Source organism: Salmo trutta, chromosome 12 (genome assembly GCF_901001165.1).
Source record: "Salmo trutta chromosome 12, fSalTru1.1, whole genome shotgun sequence".
Taxonomy (NCBI): domain Eukaryota; kingdom Metazoa; phylum Chordata; class Actinopteri; order Salmoniformes; family Salmonidae; genus Salmo; species Salmo trutta.
Window position 1 is genome coordinate 48,859,859 of NC_042968.1, and position 12,498 is coordinate 48,872,356.

The 12,498-nt window shown below is 41.9% G+C and overlaps 1 protein-coding gene across 1 annotated transcript; it reads left to right on the forward strand.

Annotated features, from left to right (window-relative positions):
• Window positions 1–950: 950 nt before the first annotated feature.
• On the forward strand, window positions 951–4,088 carry LOC115203715 (CCAAT/enhancer-binding protein alpha-like). Its single transcript, XM_029768642.1, has one exon. The coding sequence runs from the start codon at window positions 1,275–1,277 to the stop codon at window positions 2,235–2,237; it is 963 nt and encodes a 320-aa protein (XP_029624502.1). The 5' UTR covers window positions 951–1,274; the 3' UTR covers window positions 2,238–4,088.
• Window positions 4,089–12,498: the final 8,410 nt, after the last annotated feature.

Below are 12,498 nucleotides of genomic sequence, written 5' to 3' on the forward strand. Positions count from 1 at the left end.
ACCCCCCAATCCGGTGTGTTGGCTAATCCCCTAGTCTATCGAAAAGCGGCGCGGCGCAACAGGTTGCCGAGTCCTGCTCTTTCCGCAGAGGAACGCAGCCAGTCGCAAAGTGCGCGCCGTGCTGCGGACACTGTCCGTTGATTGTCTCAGGTATCTCGTCTGTTACAGCAGAGAGAGATTACTGCTCCGTGGATTATCACGCACGATTCTCATCGGTGCACCTTTTTGAGAGGCACGTACACATGTATTTGTATATTGGCCTGTTTAGTTTGACTATTAGGGTTAGTATTACCTTATTATTTGCCCAATATTTATTGTATTTCTACCAAATCTGTTGTGAAACTGGCGTTAGACGTCCACCTCCATCGAATTGATCCATATGAAAGAGAAAGAGAATATGTAGGTCAATTAAAATAAAATATATATTTTGTATTTATTAAATACATGATGAAATAGCTTATGTTTAAATAGTAGATATATTATTAAAGTCACTTATATCTGCTTTACCGTTAGTAGAAGCGTCGATGGAACAGCACTTTAATAACCAAATAATATTTATTGTAAAATATTTGGGACTCAATTATGAAAATAACTTGTTTTATATTGAAATGATGCAGTTGCATGACTCTGCTGGGAACATTTGGTGTTCAAATGCAAAGGGTGAAACTGTTCGGATGAGATTATATATTAGAAAATAAATCAATTTGTTATACAAGTTACCAAAAATATTAAAATAATGTCAAAATCAAATGTTTTTGCAATTATATATATTATTCATATTTCAAAAGCATTTTTAAGTGATCCCATTTATTATGTTCAATACATATTCTCCAGGTCTAAAATGATTTGGCCTTGGATCTCCAGTCTAGTCCTACTATAACCTACTGCTGCGTAAAGGCGCGCAATAGGACCCTGCATGCTGCGCCGCCGCCCCCTTCACTCTCTGTATATATAGGAGAGAGGAGAGTAGTTTGACAGTTGTGAGGTTCAGCAGCGTGGAGTAGTTCAGCCTTGCAGCTAAAAACACTGTACTTTTGAACTATAGTCTCGAGGAAAGCAGTCGTACCAGGGAGAATCACTAGGCTTTATTCAAGACATTTAGCCTATAACTTTCCTCGTGGCGAGTTACGAGATTTCACTTCATACGTGGAGAGCGCACCTGTGAAGGAGCTGTGTCCTGTTTATTCGTTTTAGCCAGTGAGGCTTCTTCCGGTACTGTGAGCAAGCTGGATTCCCGCAGCTCCTCACCATGTCTGGCGGGTTATAGATATTCCATGGAGCAACCAAACCTCTATGAGGTCGCCCCACGACCCCTGATGACAAGCCTAGCCCAGAGTCAGCAAAGCGCCTACTGCTACAAAGACCCCTCCGCTTCTGGACCCGTGTCCGGAACAGGAGGAGACCTCGGCGAGATTTGTGAGAACGAAAACTCTATTGATATCAGCGCTTACATCGACCCTGCAGCCTTTAACGACGAGTTCCTGGCTGATCTATTCCACAACAGTTCGAAGCAAGAGAAACTCAAGCTGGCGAACAGTGAGTACGAATCCTACACCCACGGGGTGAACTCTGGCTCGGGGGCGCACCACCAACAGCACCACCAACAGCACCAGCAGCAGCAAGGCTACGGTTCTATCCCCGGGTATATGGACACATCTAAACTTGAACCTATTTACGACACCCAGTCGACGAGAATCAGACCCGTGGCGATAAAACAAGAGCCCAGAGAAGAAGATGAAATGAGCCATTCCATGCCTCCCACCTTTCACCATTCCCACCAGCATCTCCCGCAGCACCTATCCCATCTCCAGTACCAGATTGCGCACTGCGCTCAGACGACCATGCATCTCCAACCGGGACACCCGACGCCTCCACCGACTCCCGTTCCGAGCCCACATCACAGGGATGGCAGCATGTCCTCCGTTGGATCCATGAAGATGATGGGACGCGACGACCGAGATCGAGACCGGGACCGGGGTAAATCCAAAAAGCGAGTCGACAAAGCTAGCACGGAATACCGGTTGAGGCGGGAGAGGAACAACGTCGCGGTGAGGAAGAGTAGAGACAAGGCGAAAATGCGTAATGTTGAGACGCAGCAGAAAGTGATAGAGCTGGCGTCGGACAACGAAAGACTGCGGAAGAGAGTGGAACATCTTACCCGAGAACTGGACACATTAAGGGGCATCTTCAGACAACTTCCCGATGGATCTTTCAAACCCATGGCCAACTGCCAGTGAACACGGACTTACATGTGGCTTTTACATTGGACTTTTATTAAACACGTACTTGTAGACGTCTGCTGGATATAGCCTACCGCGCTATAGATTCATCTGACAGATCGTGACTGCAACAGTTTGTTTCTTATTAATTAAGGAGAGACAGGGCAGCTGAGGTATACGTGCCTTCTGTACAAAAACAATAAGCTCATTTCTCCACGTTTGAACAGTGGACCTGTGTTTTGTGTGTGTGTGTGTGTGTGTTTTATTATATAACATTGTGTGTTTAGCCACGCAAAAACAACATATCAGTGCAGCTGAAGGTATCGGGGCATGATTTTCCACAATAATCAGTAGCCTGCTCGATGTTCATGTTTTAACATCTCAATACCGTATTCTTGTCTTACTAAACTAAAACATTTGTGCATTTGACTTATAGAGCTTACAGTATATTATTAAACTGCAAAGTGCACACAGCTTTCCCCCAAAAAAATTTGTTGTTTATTTTTTTGATTTTTTTGAAAAGCAAAAAAAATCTGATCGGTGATCAGAATGTTTTTCATTTATTGCCGTTCAGACAGAAAAGCCCATATAAAAAGGTACAGAGCTAGAACATATATCCTGCTGCTGTCTGCTGTGTCAGGATTCACACTTTGGGGAGATCTATGGCTCTGAATTAAAATGCCACAGCAAACGACTGCAAACGTGTAATACTGTGGTACCTGCTTCTGCACAAGCAGTTCGTTGTGTGCGCTGTAAATGTCTTCAAAATACAACCGAATGAAGCACATTGTAATCTCATTCATATGTTTGGGTACTAATCTGAACACGCCTCTCAGTGTAAATAAAACTCTTTATAAACTAAAAGTATAGCTTTTGTATTTATGTATAATTGATTAAAAAAATTAAAAAATGTTTAAAAAAAATGTGAAAAGGGTTCCTCTTCGATAAAATGGTTCCAAAAAGGGTTCTTCAGCTGTCTCCATAGGAGGACCATTTTTGGTTCCAGGTTAAAAAAAAAACTTTTGTGTTCCATGTACTGCAGAACCCTCTGCGAAAAGAGTTCTACATGGAGCCCAAAACGGTTCTAATTGGAACCAAAAAGGGTTCTACCTGGAATCAACAAGGGTTCTTCAAAGGGTTCTAGATAGCAACTTTAAAAAAAAAAAAATTATTCAAAGAAAGTAATAACTATGCAATGTTTTGTTGCCCTCGTCTTCTGTCTGAAGATTTCACATGAAGAAGATCAACTGGTTTAGCTGTGAAATACTGTTTGAAGCTCGCTTCTTCTCCACAGTGTTAACTTAACTGTTGCTTTCCCTGAGCAGCCTTCCTACAAGCCTGATGTCATCCGTCAGTGCCTTTTGACTTCTCTCTGTGTGAAGTAAGACTTTGGACTTTACCACTGGCTGAGACGTCATGGATTCTATAACATGTTCTAGAAATGTTCTAAACTCTTCTTGGATTCTATAACATGTTCTAGAAATGTTCTAAACTCTTCTTGGATTCTATAACATGTTCTAGAAATGTTCTAAACTCTTCTTGGATTCTATAACATGTTCTAGAAATGTTCTAGACTCTTCTTGGATTCTATAACATGTTCTAGAAATGTTCTAAACTCTTCTTGGATTCTATAACATGTTCTAGAAATGTTCTAGACTCTTCTTGGATTCTATAAATGTTCTAGAATGTTCTAGACTCTTATTGGATTCTATTAAACAAATGCTAAGATATAGAGACTTTACATTAAGGAAAAGGAAGCACACTATTGCCAATGTTATAGAAAAATGTTTAAATTGTAAAATGAACCTATATGATAAATGCCTCAAAACCATCTTATATATAATAAAAGAGCATCGTCTCATATGAACATTTCGTCTTTGGTTTGATGTGTTTTACACAAAGGGATTTTCATTTTCCACATTTTCTTTGAATGTGCATTTAGGATAAGGCTATATAATTCATTGGATACCAGTCTACATTCCACAGACCACAGCATTCCGTACAGGATTCATTCAGGACAACTCAGTGGACCTTGGACCCCCCTTGGCGTTAATGATTGAAAGTAGGTTATTATCAAGTCGAGTAAAACGATTGGATACCAATAAGAAGCTAGAATACCACTTTTAGACTACAGGTCTCACTGTCACACTTATCTCTCCTCACGTCGTTTAGCTCCACGGTAGATTACACTCTCCGGGAGATTATCGTCGGTAGATGGCGCTTATCAAACACTACTGATAGTTTTATTAAATCATTAATATTTAGGATTTTAACATTCCTTTTTTGAATAGGCAAAAAATAAACCCCTTGTAAAATCACCCTCTAAAAAACGAAACAAATACAAATCTACAGCAGCAAACATTTGAAGTGACAAATAATATAACATGACATAAAATAACAAATATAACTATTTAAATTGGGCCTATTTAGAATAATACATTATATGCATGATAGATTAGGTGTTCACACACACACACACACACACACACACACACACACACACACACAGGAAGAAATATAGACGTGTTTTGTTTTTTTAATCCCAGTGAATGTACCAGTTAGTGATATCATCTTGTCCGTTAAAACGGAGATGCTCACTTTCTAAACACTGGCTCATCTTTATAAATAGTTCCTTTACAATTCACGCCCTCCATCGGTGCAATACATCAGTGTACAAACACATCAATCAATCCCACTAATCTAACTAACTATTGGTCTGTTATTCCAGCTCACCATACTGATAACTACTGGCCTGTTATTCCAGCTCACCATAACTATTGGCCTGTTATTCAAGCTCACCATACTGATAACTATTGGCCTGTTATTCCAGCTCACCATACTGATAACTATTGGCCTGTTATTCCAGCTCACCATACTGATAACTACTGGCCTGTTATTCCAGCTCACCATACTGATAACTATTGGCCTGTTATTCCAGCTCACCATAACTATTGGCTTGTTATTCCACCTCACCATACTGATAACTATTGGCCTGTTATTCCAGCTCACCATAACTATTGGCCTGTTATTCCACCTCACCATACTGATAACTATTGGCCTGTTATTCCAGCTCACCATACTGATAACTATTGGCCTGTTATTCCAGCTCACCATACTGATAACTACTGGCCTGTTATTCCAGCTCACCATACTGATAACTATTGGCCTGTTATTCCAGCTCACCATAACTATTGGCTTGTTATTCCACCTCACCATACTGATCAAATCAAATCAAATCAAATTTATTTATATAGCCCTTCGTACATCAGCTGAAATCTCAAAGTGCTGTACAGAAACCCAGCCTAAAACCCCAAACAGCAAGCAATGCATGTGAAAGAAGCACGGTGGCTGGGAAAAACTCCCTAGGAAAAACTCCTGAGAAAGGCCAAAAACCTAGGAAGAAACCTAGAGAGGAACCAGGCTATGAGGGGTGGCCAGTCCTCTTCTGGCTGTGCCGGGTGGATATTATAACAGAACATGGTCAAGATGTTAAAATGTTCGTAAATGACCAGCATGGTCAAATAATAATAATCATAGTAATTGTCGAGGGTGCAACAAGCACGTCCGGTGAACAGGTCAGGGTTCCGTAGCCGCAGGCAGAACAGTTGAAACTGGAGCAGCAGCATGGCCAGGTGGACTGGGGACAGCAAGGAGTCATCATGCCAGGTAGTCCTAGGGCTCAGGTCCTCCGAGAGAAAGAAAGAAAGAAAGAAAGAGAGAATTAGAGAGAGCATATTTACATTCACACAGGACACCGGATAAGACAAGAGAATACTCCAGATGTAACAGACTGACCCTAGCCCCCCGACACATAAACTACTGCAGCATAAATACTGGAGGCTGAGACAGGAGGGATCAGAAGACACTGTGGCCCCATCCGATGATACCCCCGGACAGGGCCAAACAGGCAGGATATGTTTGATAACTATGTTTGATAACTATTGGCCTGTTATTCCAGCTCACCATAACTATTGGCTTGTTATTCCACCTCACCATACTGATAACTATTGGCCTGTTATTCCATGTCACCGTACTGGCTATATACAGGAAGTACCATGTAATAACATGGCTATATACAGGAAGTACCAGGTAATAACATGGTTATATACAGGAAGTACCAGGTAATAACATGTCTATATACAGGAAGTACCAGGTAATAACATGGCTATATACAGGAAGTACCAGGTAATAACATGGCTATATACAGGAAGTACCAGGTAATAACATGGCTATATACAGGAAGTACCAGGTAATAACATGGCTATATACAGGAAGTACCAGGTAATAACATGGTTATATACAGGAAGTACCAGGTAATAACATGGCTATATACAGGAAGTACCAGGTAATAACATGGCTATATACAGGAAGTACCAGGTAATAACATGGCTATATACAGGAAGTACCAGGTCATAACATGGCTATATACAAAGGCTCAGTGAGGCATCATCTTTCTGTTCATGTTAATTTAGGGATGGGGACACGCAAACAACCCTCCGTCCCAGGTTCTGGATTATTATTATTTTTGTGTTATTTTTATTTAACCTTTTATTTAATCAGGCAAGTCAGTTAAGAACAAATTATTATTTACAATGACGGCCTAAACCCCTGGCCAACGCTGGGCCCGTTGTGCGCCACCCTATGGGGGCGTCCCAATCACTGGGCCGTGATGTGATGCAGCCCGGATTCGAACCAGGGGCTGTAGTGGCGCCTCTTGCGCTGAGATGCAGTGTTTCAGACTGCTGTGCCACTGGGGATTAGATTCAACAACACGAGAGAACACACACGGAGACACTGCTTTGGTTCCTTTCGACCAGAGTTCGTTCTTCTTCAGCACCTTGTGGTCATACGGTCCGGCTATAAGATACCGTGGCCTTTGCGGCGTCACGTCAGCCTTCCCTGTAGCTCAGTTGGTAGAGCATGGTGTTTGCAACACCAGGGTTGTGGGTTCGATTCCCACGGGGGGCCAGCACAGGAAAAAAATAAAAATAAATAAAATGTATGAAAAAAATGTATGAAATTGTATGAAATGTATGCATTCACTACTGTAAGTCGCTCTGGATAAGAGCGTCTGCTAAAATGACTAAAATGTCACAGATCACTGACCAAATAATAAAGTGGTGAAATCTAAACTGTGCCTGGAGAAGTTATGTCCACCTAGTTAGAATCAGTGTTGTCTTTCTCTCTTTGACTGTTTTCACATAATCAGTTGCTCTGTGATTCACTCTATAAATCATTAGTGTTTCCAAACTGCTGTCAAGCAGAGGAGGGCCTGTATCTGTGTGTCTGTGTGTGTCTGTGTGTGTGTATGGAATCTGCCCTGACCTGGCCCATACACATCTGGGAGATAGATCCACAGTCAGCCAACAGTATGTGCTATGGCAGTATTCTTCCCCATTCAGTTCTCCTGTGATTCATGTGAAGAGATCTCTAGTGACGACGGCTCCTAAAAGACAATCTGTAGAACTGAGTTGAATATTGGACTGTGATCTCTGATATATGGTGGGTGAAACTGACACATTTTGAGCCAAAATGTCAGCCGTCTGTGCTGGTATCCATTCACGTCCACCACAGTAGATTATTAAATGAAATACAAGTTTATTTTTCATATGCTTCATAAACAACAGATGTACACAGTGGAATGCTTAATTACAGGCCGTTCCCAACAACCACAGAGAGAAATAATAGAAAAGTAATAATAAATACACAATGAGTAACAATGGCATGGCTATATACAGGAAGTACCATGTAATAACATGGCTATATACAGGAAGTACCAGGTAATAACATGGCTATATACAGGAAGTACCAGGTAATAACATGGCTATATACAGGAAGTACCATGTAATAACATGGCTATACACAGGAAGTACCAGGTAATAACATGGCTATATACAGGAAGTACCATGTAATAACATGGCTATACACAGGAAGTACCAGGTCATAACATGGCTATATACAGGAAGTACCATGTAATAACATGGCTATACACAGGAAGTACCAGGTCATAACATGGCTATATACAGGAAGTACCAGGTAATAACATGGCTATACACAGGAAGTACCAGGTCATAACATGGCTATATACAGGGAGTACCAGGTAATAACATGGCTATACACAGGGAGTACCAGGTAATAACATGGCTATATACAGGAAGTACCATGTAATAACATGGCTATATACAGGGAGTACCAGGTAATAACATGGCTATATACAGGAAGTACCATGTAATAACATGGCTAAATACAGGAAGTACCAGGTAATAACATGGCTATATACAGGAAGAACCAGGTAATAACATGGCTAAATACAGGAAGTACCAGGTAATAACATGGCTATATACAGGAAGTACCAGGTAATAACATGGCTATATACAGGAAGTACCAGGTAATAACATGGCTATATACAGGGAGTACCAGGTAATAACATGGCTATATACAGGAAGTACCAGGTAATAACATGGCTATATACAGGAAGTACCAGGTAATAACATTGCTATATACAGGAAGTACCAGGTAATAACATGGCTATATACAGGAAGTATCATGTAATAACATGGCTATATACAGGAAGTACCATGTAATAACATGGCTATATACAGGAAGTACCAGGTAATAACATGGCTATATACAGGAAGTACCATGTAATAACATGGCTATATACAGGAAGTACCAGGTAATAACATGGCTATATACAGGGAGTACCAGGTAATAACATGGCTATATACAGGAAGTACCAGGTAATAACATGGCTATATACAGGAAGTACCATGTAATAACATGGTTATATACAGGAAGTACCAGGTAATAACATGGCTATATACAGGGAGTACCAGGTAATAACATGGCTATATACAGGAAGTACCAGGTAATAACATGGCTATATACAGGAAGTACCAGGTAATAACATGGCTATATACAGGGAGTACCAGGTAATAACATGGCTATATACAGGAAGTACCAGGTCATAACATGGCTATACACAGGAAGTACCAGGTAATAACATGGCTATAAACAGGGAGTACCAGGTAATAACATGGCTATATACAGGGAGTACCAGGTAATAACATGGCTATATACAGGAGGTACCAGTACTGAGTAGATGTGCAGGGGTACGATGTAATTCAGGTAGATATGTACATATAACTAAAAATAAAGTGACTAAACAACAGGATAGATAATAAACAGTAGCATCAGCGTATGTGATGAGTCAAAAAAGGTCAATGATAGTTAAATAGTTAACCAATAGCTACCCGGACTAACTATTTAACTAACTATTTGTCAGTCTGATGGCTTGGAGGTAGAAGCTGTTCAGGGTCCTGTTAGTTCCAGACCTGGCGCATCGGTATTGCTTGCCGTGCGGTAGCAGAGAGAACAGTCTATAAGTTGGGTGACAATTTTTAGGGCCTTCCTCTGACACCGCCTGGTATAGAGGTCCTGGATGGCATGGAGCTCGGCCCCAGTGATGTACTGGGTCGTACGCACTACCCTCTGTAGTGCCTTGTGGTCAGATGCCATGCAATTGTCATACCAAGTGGTGACGCAGCCAGATACTCTCAATAGTGCAGCTGTAGAACATTTTAAAGATCTGAGGACCCATGAAGCCAAATCATTTCAGCATCCTGAGGGGTAATAGGCTTTGTCGTGCCCTCTTCACGACTGCCTTGATGCATTTGGACCATGATAGATCCTAAATGACACCGAAGAACTTGAAGATCTTGACTTGGCTCCACTACAGCCTCGTCGATGTCAATCGCCCTCCATTTCCTGTAGTCCACGATCAACTCCTTTTGTCTTCGCTGACGTTGAAGGAGAGGTTGTTGTCCTGGCAGTACACTGATCGTCGTCGTGATCAGGCCTACCACCGTCATATCGGCAGCAAACTTAATGATGGTGTTGAAGTCGTGCACAGCCACGCAGTCGTAGGTGAACAGGGAGTACAGGAGGGGACTAAGCATGCACCCTTAAGGGGCTCCTGTGTTGAGGGTCAGCGTGGCGGATGTGTTGTTACCTACCCTCACCACCTGAGAGAGGCCTGTCAGGAAGTCCAGGATCCAGTTGCAGAGGGATGTGTTTAGTCCCAGGGTTCTTAGTTTCGAGGTGAGCTTTGAGGGTACTATGGTGTTGAATGCTGAGCTGTAGTCAATGAACAGCATTCTCACATAGGTGTTCCTCTTGTCCAGGTGTGAAAGGGCAGTGTGCAGTGCAATAAAGATTGCGTCATATGAAGATCTGTTGGGGCAGTATGCAAATTGGAGTGGGTCTAGGGTTTCTGGGGTAATGGTATTGATGCGAATTTCATGGCTACAGAGGTCACCTTGGTGTTCTTGGGCCCAGGCACTATGGTGGTCTGCTTGAAACATGTAGTATTAGAGACTGGGTCAGGGAGAGGTTGAAAATGTCAGTGAAGACACTTGCCAGTTGGTCAGCTCATGCTCTGATTACGCGTCCTGGTAATCCGTCTGGCCCTGCGGCCTTGTGAATGTTGACCTGTTTCTAGATCTTACTTAAATCGGCTACAGAGTGCGAGATCACACAGTCAAATCAAATCAAATCAAATTATTTATATAGCCCTTCGTATATCAGCTTAAATCTCAAAGTGCTGTACAGAAACCCAGCCTAAAACCCCAAACAGCAAGCAATGCATGTGAAAGAAGCACAGTGGCTAGGAAAAACTCCCTAGGAAAAACTCCCTAGAAAGGCCAAAAACCTAGGAAGAAACCTAGAGAGGAACCAGGCTATGCGGGGTGGCTAGGAAAAACTCCCTAGAAAGGCCAGAACCTAGGAAGAAACCTAGAGAGGAACCAGGCTATGAGGGGTGGCCAGTCCTCTTCTAGCTGTGCCGGGTGGATATTATTACAGAACATGGTCAAGATGGTAAAATGTTCATAAATGACCAGCATGGTCAAATAATAATAATCATTGTAGTTGTCGAGGGTGCAACATGTCGTCCGGAACATCTGGTGCTCTCATGCATGGTTCAGTATTGCTTGACTCGAAGCGAGCACAGAAGGCATTTAGCTCGTCAGTGTAGTTTGCGAGCCCTGCCACATCTGACAAGTGTCAGATCAGATGACCATTTTCTTGTTTGCTTATGGCCTTAAACAGCTCGTTGAGTGCGGTCTTAGTGCCAGCATCGATTTGTGATGGTAAATAGATAGATATAAAAAAATATATAAAGGAAAATTCTCTGGGTAAACAGTTACGGTCTACAGCTTATCATGAGGTATTTTAACCTTCCAAACTCTCACAGTCTCACATCACAATCAGACGTTTACCCACGTTTCTCGTACATAACGTTTTTACGTTTTTTTCCAAAACGTTGAATTTGTCTGTTTTAAGGTTAAGTTTAGGCATTAACTCTGAATTCTTAAGGTTAGCCATTCATTCCCGAAAGGGTTAAAGTTAGGCATTCATTCCCGAATGATTAAGTTAAAGGGTTAGGATAGGCTTAAAACAAAAAAAACATCAAAAACAACTTTTTTTAAAAGCTGTATTCCAACATGCAACCTTTGGATATTTACTTCTATCTGCCATCCCCGTCCACAATGCAACACCGAAACCTACATCAAGGTAACATCGCTCACCATTGCCCCCTAGTGGTCGGTTTTCATGCCATATCCCGACGTCCTCAGACATGCGTGGATGTCGAATAGTGACTTCTATCACTGTGGGAACAGCCTGATTCTAACTCAGGAGAACAGACCCCCCCGAAATCCCATAATATAAAGATCACGCATAATATATCCCATAATATATCCCATAATATATATCCCATAATATATCCCATAATATATCCCATAATATATCCCATAATATATATCCCATAATATATCCCATAATATATCCCATAATATAAAGATCACTCACCGACAGTTACATCCATAATACGCTGTGTCTGTTTTTCATCTGGCCTGAGGGAATCTTTCAAGAAGAGGCCAAGGAATCAGAGGACTTTTTTTGGACAGAGAGAGAAGCTTTCACCAGGTGGAAGACCATTAGCCTGTTGTAGAGAGAGAAGCTTTCACCAGGTGGAAGACCATTAGCCTGTTGTAGAGAGAGAAGCTCTCACCAGGTGGAAGACCATTAGCCTGTTGTAGAGAGAGAAGCTCTCACCAGGTGGAAGACCATTAGCCTGTTGTAGAGAGAGAAGCTCTCACCAGGTGGAAGACCATTAGCCTGTTGTAGAGAGAGAAGCTCTCACCAGGTGGAAGACCATTAGCCTGTTGTAGAGAGAGAAGCTCTCACCAGGTGGAAGACCATTAGCCTGTTGTAGAGA